Source organism: Bombus terrestris, chromosome 9, assembly GCF_910591885.1.
Source record: "Bombus terrestris chromosome 9, iyBomTerr1.2, whole genome shotgun sequence".
Classification (NCBI taxonomy): Eukaryota; Metazoa; Arthropoda; class Insecta; order Hymenoptera; family Apidae; genus Bombus; species Bombus terrestris.
The window spans coordinates 18,908,278-18,922,119 of NC_063277.1; the positions used below are offsets into that span (position 1 = coordinate 18,908,278).

The 13,842-nt window shown below is 41.4% G+C and overlaps 1 protein-coding gene across 3 annotated transcripts in view; it reads right to left on the reverse strand.

The window, feature by feature from the left end:
- Nucleotides 1-13,482, reverse strand: part of LOC100642338 (homeotic protein spalt-major) — a 73,803-nt gene extending 60,321 nt beyond the window's left edge. For 2 of the 3 annotated variants that reach the window (XM_048408878.1, XM_048408884.1), the window contains exon 1: nucleotides 12,523-13,482. In XM_048408878.1, coding sequence (XP_048264835.1) covers nucleotides 12,523-12,625 — 103 coding nt within the window. In that variant the 5' untranslated portion in view covers nucleotides 12,626-13,482. The remainder of the gene's footprint in view (nucleotides 1-12,522) is intronic. The other variant, XM_048408880.1, reaches the window with a different exon arrangement.
- Nucleotides 13,483-13,842: the final 360 nt, after the last annotated feature.

A 13,842-nucleotide genomic window follows, 5' to 3' on the forward strand; every position in this document is an offset into this window, starting at 1 on the left:
TATTATAGCCTGTCAGTAGCACTCGCGGTATGTGACTAGAAAAATATGAAAATAGATGGTAGAACTTTAATAACAAGACGCTTCGTTGGAAAGTAAGCAAATATTTCTTATAGCGGTTATCGAAGGTGCCTATGATCTCGAAATCTCCGTTACGCGAGTTTTTACGTTACGATAAGACTCAAATAGCGCCGCTGTTATCGGTCACCGGGTAAATTAGATTATTAGTAGGAGTCGATTAAAAAACCAGGCTGCTGTTACGCGCCGACACACAAAGTAGACCTTTACCCTAAACCGATTCACCAGATAGAATACCACTATGCGTTTATATATTAGATACATGTATTAGCTATCGGCCTGCTAATACCGGCCGAATTGCAAATTCAATCACAGACGCTAGCACGATTCGTGTATGACCGTCGATATCGAATACTATTATCGTATCGGCATTTTTCTAACTACGATATACACGCCATTCATAGACACTTTAGAACACTTTTTCAAGTTAAGATGGTTGGAATTAACGGTAAGAAGCAGTACTATCTTTTTATAGAATCGGCACGCTATAAATCGAAACGATTTGAGTATTAAATATCTTTGTATCTTTGTATCGATATCGTATCCACATCGATCGAAAGAAATCCTTCGTGGCGATCGCGAACGCACCGTATTCACCCTGCCATAATTAACGTATTTCACTTTTTTCCACATTCCATTTCTCACGCTCACCTCGCAACGAAAGAAGAAAAGAACGAGCAGAAACAAAAGGACAGGTGGATGTTGGCGAGCGAACGAGACGCGTTCGAATGGCAACTCGCGGAGCTCGCGGAACGAACAGGCCGGACGTAACGATGCCGAGCGACACTTATATCGAGATCTATTAATATGCAGTCGAGCTGAACGTTAGACGGTGCTTAGTCTCTTGTCACGCGTATTACACACCCAATACACCCCCTTAATGCGTTGTCAACAACACGCTACTCGACACCAGTGTTCCTCCGTTCCTCCGTCTGTCCGTGGCCTGTCGTTTAAATGGCCAAACTGTTTAACAAAACTGTCGCCAACTAATGATTCTCGAGCACACGATACCGTGTAACCGACAGGCTCGATCGTTTTTCACGCGATTCATCTTTCTCTTTGTTTTCTTTCGTTTTACGATTCCGGATCGATTACAATTTCCCATAATTCATAGACGAACCGACCGAAATGACCAACGTAAATTCTTTCAAATTCCTTAAATTCTTCATTTATTTAAAAAAAGAACGTTATACACTAACATATGCTTTTAAGCGTTTACGTATATCTCGATCTTAGTAAAATATAAAAATAAAATATTTCTTCTTTACATATGTAGTTACATATGTATATCCCGTTATCTTATTTTATTCTCTTTCTTTCTCTTCTCTTAATTATCTCACGTATCGTAAGCATAATAATCGAAGGAAAATTAATAATCGCCGCCACTAACGATAATAAGACAACGAACGCTGTCGCATAGTGGCACTTCCGGTTCTTAAAAATCGCGTTTTCGTATTATCGTATCGACATAGCGTTTAATCGCCACCTATCTTTCCTTCGCGTAGCCCGCTTTCTTTATTACAGCTTTATTTCGTCTTAACGTTCCGTCGATTCACGGCGCATATCGTTTCTATCTTGGAAACTAAAATTCTATCTCGTATCTAAAGGGGGCTTGCTTCTTTCGCTTTTGTCTCTCGCACGCTTCCGAAGATTTTGCCTTTCGATCGAGTATTTAAGAAATTGACTTCCACCGTTTTCTATAGTGATTTATGGCTTTAGTTCGGACGCGATGTTTCTCGTTTCCCCACGCCTGTTAGGCCTATTAATGCGTAATTTGTTTTAATGTAAACGCGATAGAGAATCAAAGACTCGCCACGAAAGGATAGTTGAAACAGGAGGGATGGTTCGGCTATCTCGAGATAGAAACGTAATAATTAAGACGTATGTATATATATATATAGGAATTACGGCGAATCTAAATTTCCTTTCGACGTTTAATCGGTTTAATCAGCAAGTTTCCTATCTTTCAATTTTTAAGTCGATCGTCTTTCGACAAATTGGAAAATTCAACGTAAACGTATAATCGGTGATGCTGCGATCCTGACAAAAATGTTAACGCTTGGCGTATCGGTGGAGCGACGCTCGGCGTGCCTGGAATAAAAATTTTATAACTTCTTTAATTTATAGCATAATAAAACGAAACTTGGAAATAAAAGTTGTCTTGTCTCTTTCGAGAATTTTTAGTAGTCTGGCTTTGATGTATACGTAAATTCCATATCGTGTCTTGAACCCTGAGTAACACAGAACCGTGGTTTAACGTATCGCTCTTGTAATAAATATCTAGGTTCGTGTACGTACGCGTATCTCGATTATTATTCCACGTATTTCGCGGTCCAAGGATATGTCAATATTGACTTACGGACCAACCTATCGATAACTATCGGTAATTCGCGAATCAAACTAATCCTGTACTCTTATTATTTTCACAATGTAAAGATTTATAAACTAAATGACGAGGGTCGATGGATTTGCAAATCGGATCGTCATTATCAGTCGTATCGTCATTGACGTGGACCGCCGATTTCTAACATAAGCCGCGTAAGGCTATACCTTGTTGCTTTCTAGATTGAACAAACTATCGCTGGTAAACACGGAAAAAGCTGTTATTTTAGAAAAAGTCTGACGATCGAACAACAATTTCTTCAAATATTTTTGATGGAGATTTCGTTCCAAAAAAAAAAAAATATATATATATATATATATTAGGGAAAAATATACCGATAAAGTATAAATTAAACAACGATTCACGACATTTGGTTAAAGAGAAACATTCGACGTTACGACAAACGCAGCCAAACAGGAACAACGACGCCAAAGAAACATAAATTTGTTTACGCGATTAATAATTTCCACCGAGTATCGCATCCCGTTCGATTCGATATAAATTTGAAAAACTCGAGTATCTTCTATCTTCGACGGAGAAATGACATTTCTTTTCTTTTTCCCTTTTACGAAAGCGTACATGTTGAAAATTTCCTATTTTCGCGCGATACGTATGTACGCATAATCCATATTCGCCGTTGACGCCTCTAACGTAACGAGAGAATCTTCTCTTAAATCGTACGCGAAAATCGTCGCGAAAGAAAGTTGCCAATCCTTTGGCATTTACGAGTTTCTTTCCTATCGAAGACGCGATTTCGACTGCTCGTCGTTTTAATCGCGATCAACCCGTTACACGCTGTATTCTCCGCGATTTGAATTCAATCGAGACAGTAAGTTGGATTCGCGGCGGCAAACACGCGAACGCATAACGACGTAACAATTATCGCAAAATATGATGCGATACGTAGATACAAGGTTACCGAGTTTTATTAGAAATACCGTGCTAAGCGTGCAATTATTCGAATCGAATTAAAAATACGAATAACGAATTAGAGTATTAAATGTCAAACGACGATCATCGATTAAATATCAAATGCAACGCAATTAATAACATTGGAGCAAGTTTGAACGCAGAATTCTATATTTTCGTGGCGCAAAAGCACTGGAAAACACATTTGTCTTCGAAAGTAAAGACACTAAGTCGTAGTAACTGTGCGTTCGAACGATGATGTATATAGCGATAAATATTCTTAATATTTATATAATTGACCATCGATAAGAAAATCGAATAAGCATATTTTAAGGTATCGATCAATCGTATATAGACTTGAACTTCTCAGCTGAAACGAAGCATGAGAACAACTTTAGCATCGTGGAAGAGCGAACCTGTTTGAACGTATACTATCGTATAATATTTAATAAGATTCAGCAATTTACACGTTCCACATCTTTTACACTTGAAACTAAAATACACAAGTCGGAACAGTGTCGACGAGCGTAAACGTATCCAAAGTCTTAATTATAGTATGTAAATTGGTTATTTTTGTACGAATAAAGGGTATTCGCTGTGAAACCTAATATAAATAAAATAATAGGAAATATAAGTAGAAAAAATGACGCTTTTCTCCTTGAATATAAAATAGAATCTCCACTCTTTATGAGAAACTGTGAATACAAATTGCTAGACTTTTACGCGATAAATCTCCTTCGATCTTAGTAACAACTGAAATAAATGTACGTATAGGTATATTCGGATTTCCGTAGAAGAAAATTGCGTTCGAGGAGGCAGCTAAGCGATCAGGGACAAAAGTAAATGAACGATAAATACGCTTATTCGGTAGCCGGACATGTTTACAAACATAAAGCGTTACAAACATAATCGCGTCTTACGCATGCAGTAGCTTCGAACAAATGTAGCTACCGATCGACGTTTAACACCTTACCTTGTAATCGTGGAATTACTTTTCTCGAACGGTATTAGTGTGGCTATTTAAACAGCGGAGCGGAATGACCGGTTAACTCGTTCGGTTAACAAACAGTCACAGGTATATAAATATTCGTGATCTAAAAATAGCCGATAAGAAGCACATATCGGACTACCTTGAAATTCTATCCATCGTTTGGAAAATATGATTGAATCGTCGTATGCAACGATTCCGAGACAATTTGCCATTACGAAGAAACGGCAAGGATGCTTGCCGCGGACCGAAGATTAATCGAGAAACACGGACTTTTGCACGTTCGACGATTCGTATCCCGGGGCACCGACGATATCTCTGTTTATCGTTTAATCGAAGAACGCATAAGCCGGCCGGTTAACGCGAAATAAATGGCCGACAGCGTTGCTTAACTCGAAAACTGGACCTGTCGATCGGCTAGGTTCGAACGATTCCTATCCATCGACATCTTCGCAACGCTCCACCGACTTTCGACTACATATTCGAAGAATCTGCGAATAAAGCTCGCGCGTCCAACCGTTTCGAACCAAACGAATCTAATCGTTTAAAAGATGTTATTTTAAAGCGGCGAGAATCTCGTATTCCTGGCCATTCGACGAAGAATAACTGCCATTGCAAAGAATATTAGACGTACAATACATAAAACGGCGAAAGAAATAGCTAATCTTAGTCGTATCAGCGACATCTCCATATCTGTACTTAATGTCAAACAACTTCATTTCCCGGATAAACGCGCAAACGTAAGATTTCTTTTTCTATCTTTCATTTTCATCGTTTTTATCGTAATAATCGTTTCGCTAAATCGTATTTTAATATTAATTGGAAACACCAGGGTTTCCGAGATTCGTGAAACGAACGAATCTTATCTCTAAAAAAATGTGAACCGTGTCGTTAAAATAAAACTGGTAACGCCAACAACCTGCGAGTCGGTTCAGTAACCAGTCCGAGTAATTGTGATTTTGGAAACTTCGATCGATAGGAAGTAGACTATTTTTCTGAGAACTGTTCGCAAGATAGATTGGTAACGATAGATTACCGATACATTTGTAAGCAGGTTTTTATCGCGATATGCGATGGGATTTGAAAAGTTTGGTCGGAATACAGGTAAATCGCAAGTAACGTAGCTACTTGTGAAATGTAACGCGCCATCATAGTACCGTATACGGGCATGTAATAACGTAAAAGTAGCGGAGATTGATATTTTCATTTGGAATTGAAAGGAATATATCGCGACAAGCGTGATATATATATATATATGATATATATGATATAGCGTATATCGTGAAAAGCGTAATCGAAAACGATGCAACGTATAGGCCATTTTTCGACATCTTAAAAACAGATAAGAATATTTCTTGGGAAATCGACGATGCACCGTGCACTATGATCGATGATATGGCTTATCATACGGATAACTAATAATTGACAAATGTTTGCGGAAACTTTGTTCGAACTAAAAGGCACGCTTATCATCGAAAACTTTTTTCTCCGTGACTCACCGACGCGCGTCCTTTTCCTACGCGTACGATCTATTTTTTGATCGTATTTCTAGAAAATTACCGAATCGCTCTTTCGAAAGGAAACTTTTTCGAAAAGAAACGAGCATATCGTTTAGAATAGAATTTTCGGGAATCTTTGGCATAAAAAACGATTTTTGGAGAATTTTCAAGATTCTCGAGTTCCGATCGGCAAAATCGTGAGGTTTGTTCAAGCTTGTTTTGTTAAACTTTTCGAGAATTTATTATCGAATGTAAATTTCCCGTTCTAACGATGATCGTAAAGTTTATCATGGCCGAGACAGACGCGAAATTTTTAGCGTGCGCAACATCACTGGAAATGTCACTTTTCCTCGTGTATAAACAATCGATCGATACAGTGGCAAGTAGTCGGCTTATAGGCTGCATTTAACGTTACGATTTGATTAATCAACGATACGATTATTCTCCATAGAATTATTCTTTGAAATATTTTCGAGCTTGGTTTATTTACTTTTCTAGGAAAGCAAGTAGCCCTTTCTGTCAAGTTACTTTTGATTTGTCATCAAAATTATCTTTACAAAATCGGTTGACTGTCGCAAGACTATAATATCGTTAATTTATCAGACAATTTATCAAATATTTGTCGACAATTTTTGAAAACTGTTGCGGGCTCTTCCCATTTTTATCGTATTGTTCGAAGAACGTAATATCCTAGATTTGCTACAGCGTTCCTTACTTGCGGTTCAACGGGATAAACCATTTTAAATCATTAAAAGATAAATCATTTTAGTACTTTGGCATTTTCTTATCACTTACAGTCGCACACGTCTCGCAAGTTCTAATATTAAATTATTACCGTTTCTCTAATGCCATTACGTTTGCGTTTAAACAGATCCGAATCGTTGCAACGAATTTCGAATCCTTCTCATCGAATTCTATTTATTCTTTCTCCATCTTTCTTTTTCGACGAGTTCGAACGTTTGAAATTGTAACGCGTATAGATAGTTTCTGATTAATTTTTTGCAGAATGTCGGAGAAATCCGGTTTCGCGTGGTCGTTCCGTCAAATTCCTGGCGATATCCACCCACAGTTTAGCATTACAAATACCGGAACCTGGCGAAAGACAAAAAATACGAGGATCCAGCAAACCCTATCATCGCGCCATTCACCGGTGCACTTCTTATCTGCGTTTCTTTTCGGACTGCGTGCCGCGAGAGATTCACGAGGGTTCCGTGAAATTTCACGCGAACAATTCCTTTTTTCTTCCCCTTTTCTCCTTCTCTCTCCCCTCTCTCTCTCTTTTTCTTCGGCCGTGCAGGATTCGATCTCAAAGGAATTTCACCACTTCGGATACGTCCGAGCTAATCAATTAACCGGTCGACTTTATCGAAAAAATTGCCGCGGAGACTCTATCCGCCGGCTGGCGAGTAAAGTTTTTCACCAAATTGTAACTCTTTTAGTTATATGTTAATCGCAACGGTTTGACGAATATTTTATGCCGATGCGACGAACGTGTTTGACAGATTGTGGAAATTCACGATTGAACGTCAAACGATTCTGGAGACGATGGATCAAGCTTATTGCTTGTATTTATACTTGTATATACAGCACCGCTGATTCTAATTAAAAAGAAAAAAGAAAAAAGAAAAAAGAAAAAAGAAAAAAGGAAAAAGAGAAAAAAGAGAATAGAAACTTGGAATAAAATAATATCTTTGATCAATGGTATAACGTATTATTTGCGACAAGTGAAGGCGACTCGCAACAATTACGAACGTTCTTGTTGCAGGATTAGAAAAGTGGAAACACAAACATAAATAACACTGGAAATAGATATTCCAGGCAAGTGTGTATTATATACGTATATGTATATGTAGATGTATATGAAGATGTAGATGTTTATAATCGAAATGGTATCTATGGTAGGTATATGTAATTATGTATAGTATCTGAATAAACGTCAACGTTAATTTTTCATAAGCATTCGCGCGTTTCTAGTATAATTGGAAAGGAAGGAAATGTAAATATGTCATGATAGACTTGATCGTTTTAGCGATAAAGAAATTACCATGTTGGGCAGATTGCCAATTAAAATTAATCGTTTTCTTTCTTTGGTTAGTAGGTTAGAAATTTGTTAAAAAAGAGTATTACAAAAAAAAAAAAGAAAAAAAAAAAAAAAAGAAGAGTATCTGGTACAGTTGGTTGTACAGTTTGATAGAATATCGTACGCTCGTATCATAGACTCACGATATGGCAAAGTATATCATCCTTCGAAGGCGAAAATAGTAGCGGTTGAAGGAAATCGCGTACGTTAAAACATCGTAGAATGGTTAAATGATGGTTTCGAAGAGTCTGACGCCGTCGCAGCTAAACAGTTAATTTCACGCTAAAAATCCTCGTCGCCTTCTAATTCTATTAAACCCGATCGAAACCTTTAAAAAGCCGCGCAGTTCACGTTATCGCGTTACAGGACCGTATTGCTTTCCTCGCTTGCAGCAAAAACTGTTTACTATTTCGAAGAAAAGTAATTCGGTTTATCGCGGTAAGCGATAGAGTAGTAGGTTTGAGAAACGAAGCGATCGAAACGTTAATAACGAACATGTCGAATCGATCACCGTTTAACGCTCGAGGAAACCTCGATACGAGAAATATAAACAATCGGTTTGAAGAAATCGTGGACAAAGTATTACCTAGAAAGCATAAACGAAGTATTGTTTACGGCATTAGCGGATTCGCTGATATATACAACGTGTACAGCGTATGTTAAAAGATTTTCCGCTATTTCAAGCGTTTGTTAAGATATTTCGTTCAGTTATAAGATATAGCTACGTTGAAAAAGATTTAGCAACGGATTATGCTCTGTACATTTTATTTGTTAATCTATGCCCACGATTTAGTTCCACTATTATGTATCTAGGTTGGTTTTGCTTTCTTTTTCTCTTACATTATTACATCCGCTGATAAATATTATCGCCATAATTCAGCGGAATCTTTATTTATACCCGAACAGTATACATGCAATTTCATTCGATTTGACCGAATACAAACGGAGTATTTGTTGGAAAGAGTAGAAAATTATTTGTAATTTTAGAGATTACCGCTGCTAGATATCTGTCGAGTTTTAAAACGAACGTTCGTCCAACAAAGTCAAAGTCTCTGCCACGACCTGTTACCGAAACTTTCCCTCGAGCTACGATTCGCGTTTCGTTTACCGGTGTCTGTCGTTCGCTTACTCGCTATTTATATTTCCATGTTGCGAAGAAAAAAAGGACGGTAGATGAAAAAATTGGCGTAATTACGCTTCGTACAGAGGAGAAACGGCTATGAGAAATCCGTGAAATCATCGACTTACGTAGTTGTTCCGTATAATACAAGCGAAAAGTATTCAGCTCGAGCGGAAAGAATGAAAAGTTTACTTGCAAAAAGTAAATAACGACCACTTGGCAATTACTTTTAAGAGTACGATCAAATTGAAGACACTAATTTCGATGAAATTCCGTGTAACTTGTGACAAATAACTTTCTATTAACCGACAGAAGAAAAACTACTTGAAAACTCGTCCAAAACAATCGGAGAAACTTTACTGCGACGCGTTTCTTTTAATTAAAACGAATTTAATAGTCAACGTTGAATCGATAAAACTTTATCTTGCAAAAATTATTTTACTATCTTACTTGGGAAATTTATTATTTCACGTAGAAGGCGGTCGCAAGTCGAATCGATTAATTCCACTTTCTTTAATTTTCTAAATTTCATTAAATAGATAAAACGAAGATCAAACGAATGTTCAGCTGCGAAGAAAAAAATATCGCGTTTCCAGCAGTCCAATTGGTGCAACTTGGGAAATTGTTCGCTATGGTTGCTGAACGGATCGTATAAATACATGCTACCTATCAAGACCGATCGAGAAATTACGAGTTACCGCGATTTTCAAATTCCTACTTTTATCGAGTAGTCATTCTTCTTTCGTTTCTTCTCGCCGATATCTTTCGCCGATATAAAGGACGTTACGCGCGAATTACAATTGCTCGTGATTCGACGTTATCTTGAAATTTCGCCAAATTCAAAGAGAACGCGAAACAACGTAATAATCTCACCGAGTTGATTAAGAATCTTGCGGATTCCGAGAATCACGACGAACTTGGTGGTTCGATGCCTCGTTTCTAATTAGAAAATACAAGACACAGCTAACTACTTTCGTATTTGATATCGTTTTCTTGGAAAAACGTACAATTCTGTCGACAAATAGATATCTACGTGGAGCATCGAATAACGAGACAAGGGAGGTGAAAAAACGAAGAAGTTGAACCGGCGAACAAAGAAATGGCATCGACGATGTTTTCGAAGATCGGAGTCGACTTACTCGATCGTTAGAGGGATACGTTTAACCTCCGCTGTTTGACACGACCGTTAAGAAGTACGCGTCAATGTTATTTTTGCTGCCTACGTTACGAAGCACGTTTCTTTTACGACGAACGTTACTTTAACTCTATGATAGCGTTTATATTTTCAACAATGACGATTCTTTTACGTCTGTCCGAAACGTAAGAAACTATTTATCGATGGTATTGGTCGGTTGGATGGAACGAGCATTCGTCCTAGCGGCACCGTACTTTCGTTCAAGAAATTACGCTCGGATAAGTAGGAATTTAGCGGAAAAATGAGAATCGCAGGCACGAAACGTTGCTAAAACGTTTGAAACGAGTTCAACGTCGACCTACGGCAGGCGCGAACACAAGTGACAAGTGGCCTTAGCGCTCGTCGCATTTTCGTGCGGGTCATCGCACTCGAGAAACGAGAAACCTGTCCTCGATGTTCGCGTTTCCCAGTTGAAAAGGAACGCGATCGACGAACTCCTGCTTCTAGTCGAGCACTTGAGTTTCGGGGAAACGCGAAACGCGAACCTGCCAGTTTGCCACTTTGCCCCTTTCCATCTTCGCCTGAAATCTTCGTAACGATCTTCTATTCGTTCGCTACGGAAGTGTCATTATACCGATGCTACGAGGAACCAGATCGGCAGGATATTTTTCGCGCACTTTCAGCACAAACGGAGACGATAGGATTCGAAGCGGTTGGTTGACGGGTCGCGCCGCTACGAGTCCGACGGAGAGCTTCTGTGAATCGAGTTTCGATGACACTCGCGGCTGATCTCTCCACGCGACGCGCCACCACGCCGACGGCCACCATTGCATCACCTTCCTTTCCAACCAGTTTTAATCGCTTATTTCCTGTAAAAGTGGCTCGAATGCACCAAAATGTATCGTTACGAGCCAAGTACGACGTTCGTACGACGTCGGCGAAGCTCGTTCGTTATACGAAGCTAAGAGCACGAAAGAATAATCAACGATAGCGCATCGAGCGACAACTAAGAACAAATAACCAACAACCGACTACCAACATCTAATATCTAATAACTAATATGGTAAGATAATTGTTACGAATTCTCGCGTTCCAGTCATCCAATCGCGATAAATCGTGCTTCAGGGCCTAAACGTCCGACTCCTCTCTACTATCTCTCTATCGTCTTTACTATCGTTTGTTATTATTTGCCTACCTCGACGTTTAACGTAACTTGTACGTATTACACTTTTTCTTCGAGTTGACAGATATTAGATAACCGGGCTTCTCGTTACAAGATCATCGATATTTCGTCGTAGTTAAATCGGCAGCCGTGTAGAATTCAATGCGGCTCGAAGGAGAATTCACCGAAGCTCCGCCAACAACTTTTGTGACGTGAAATGGACGACATGTCCCAAGCCCGATGTAAAATTCAATACCTGATGGTGAGCGTTTTGCTTATCTTGGTAGAAGATCTTTTAGAAAGTTGTGGATATCGAACTAGTCGTCTTAGATCAGGACAGACGATAGAAGAACGACGAAAAGATGCTCGAAAGTCGTCACGACGAAATAACGATCTGCGCAACGTCGTCGTAGGTGCATCCATTGTGCGGAAGGGTTCACTCTCGCGAAGATACAATTATTTGTATTGCGTACGTTTGTACGCGTTTGGAGGAGAAGCAAAGAGAATCACTCACGGTGGCGTAAACCACGAGCCGCGTATCGAGGGAAACGGAACGTCGATGCGATCCAACCATCGAATTCTTTGATACGTAGCTAGGTCGCAGTATCGACGCGTTACATGGAATTTCCTCGATCGACGTACAACTCTGACAGGGAACACCAGACACCGCCTTTCGATCGTTAACGTTTCAACCAGATGAATTTTAATCGCATCACGTGGCATCCAAACTGTCGCCGCTTCTCCGCAGACACGATCCCTTATCCAACGTCCTTCGTCGTTCTCGTTGCTCCGTAACACGTTTGCCTAACCGTTTCCGACCGTTCGAAAACATTTTCACAATGGGTCGATACGTTCGTAGAATTCGATTCACTGTTTCGCGACGGCTATCGACGTACGGTGAAATAATAGAAAAACGACTCGACGCAAGTTACTCGACAGCAGCAAAGTAACAACGGCTAACGACCCTTTCTCGCCTAATCTAAGAGCACAAGAGCACTGGAGTGAGGGGGGGGGGGAAAGAGCGTACGTGTGTGTCGCGCGCGCGTGTTGCGTGTATGTGTACGTGCGTGAGTGATCGAGTGCGTGCGTGCGTGCGTGCGCGCGGGCGCGCGAACGCGCTATTTTCCTAGATCCGGATTCGTACGTATCGCGCTCGATAATATTCACTTACGGGTCTGGTTCACGTTTCGTACGGCATTGATCAGCAGAGGGCCCTGGACAAGATCCTCCTCGAGGTGGGCACGGCTTGGTCGAGCTTGCTTTCTCCGTGACATTCCTTCTAGCCTGTTGATCGCTTTTGGATTGTTGGCGATCGCCGGTGATCCAGTTCGTCGGGCAACGAATCGGGACTAATATCTCGCTGAGACGGGCCGACACGCGATCGGTCCACGCCGCGGCGAGGACCGCGTCGATTCCGCACTCGACGATTCCGGTCGCAGGTTAATCGAATCACTGCTGTACTTCACCATGGACACTGTCAGGGAGCCACACCTCCCCTCGCGCGCTAATCCACTTCCTGAACGATCCCATGCGGAAAGAACCGGCGACGTTTCAACTCGGCCAGTAATAACACACTCGAGCCATCCCGGAAAGCTCTCGCGGCACTCGTCGAGTTTCTCGAGACGGCACGTGGCGCCCGCGACCAACTCCCTTTTTCTCTTCCACTGACGATACAACGATCGTGTACCGTGTTTCCTATTTTCTCACACACTCGACTCTTTTTTCTACCCGTGGATCAGCTACGACACAGACCGGTGTGCGCACGTGTACCACCGAGAGAGCGAGAGACTCTGTCCGTCTGTCCACGCGGGACACCGCGTGCGTGCTTACACGTTCGTTCGTGCTTGGCTACGTAGTTGCTTGGCTGCGTGCGTGCGTGCGTCCGTGAGTCCGTGAGTCCGTGAGTCCGCGAGTCCGTGAGTCCGTGAGTCCGTGCGTCCGTGCGTGCGTGCGTGCGTGCGTGAGTGCGTGCGTGCGTGAGTGCGTGCGTGGCTACGTACGTGCGCGAACCTGTGTATATGTGTGTTTATGGTTGTATATCTCGCGCGAAATCCGCAGCTCTGGTGCCTCGAGTCGGCCGGACGACGGACGGACCAGCTCTGGGCCTGACGTCGCGGCGCCCCTCTCCTGCGCTGCCCGTCGCGTCTTGGTGGGGACGGAGGGGAGAGGCCTGCGCGCGCTTTCCTCCCCGCCGTTCGACTCGCCGGTGCTCCCACCATCGGCCGCGCGCTCCCTCCAACGCGACCCACGCTCGCCAGGGGTGGGATCAAGTTCAATGTGTACTCGTGAATCTGAATCAATTCGATAAGTACAGCGGTCGAAAAAAAGTATTCGTATACCGTGAAGCGTTCGACTTCCGTTGCTATTCAACTTACGTATGTGATGGTAAATTAATCGCTTCTTGCCGAGCCAACGTGGGAACTTGATGCAGCCTACGGCCTACGGGGACATAGCGTTTAACTATGAAATACTAATTCCGAAAGTTCCTCGC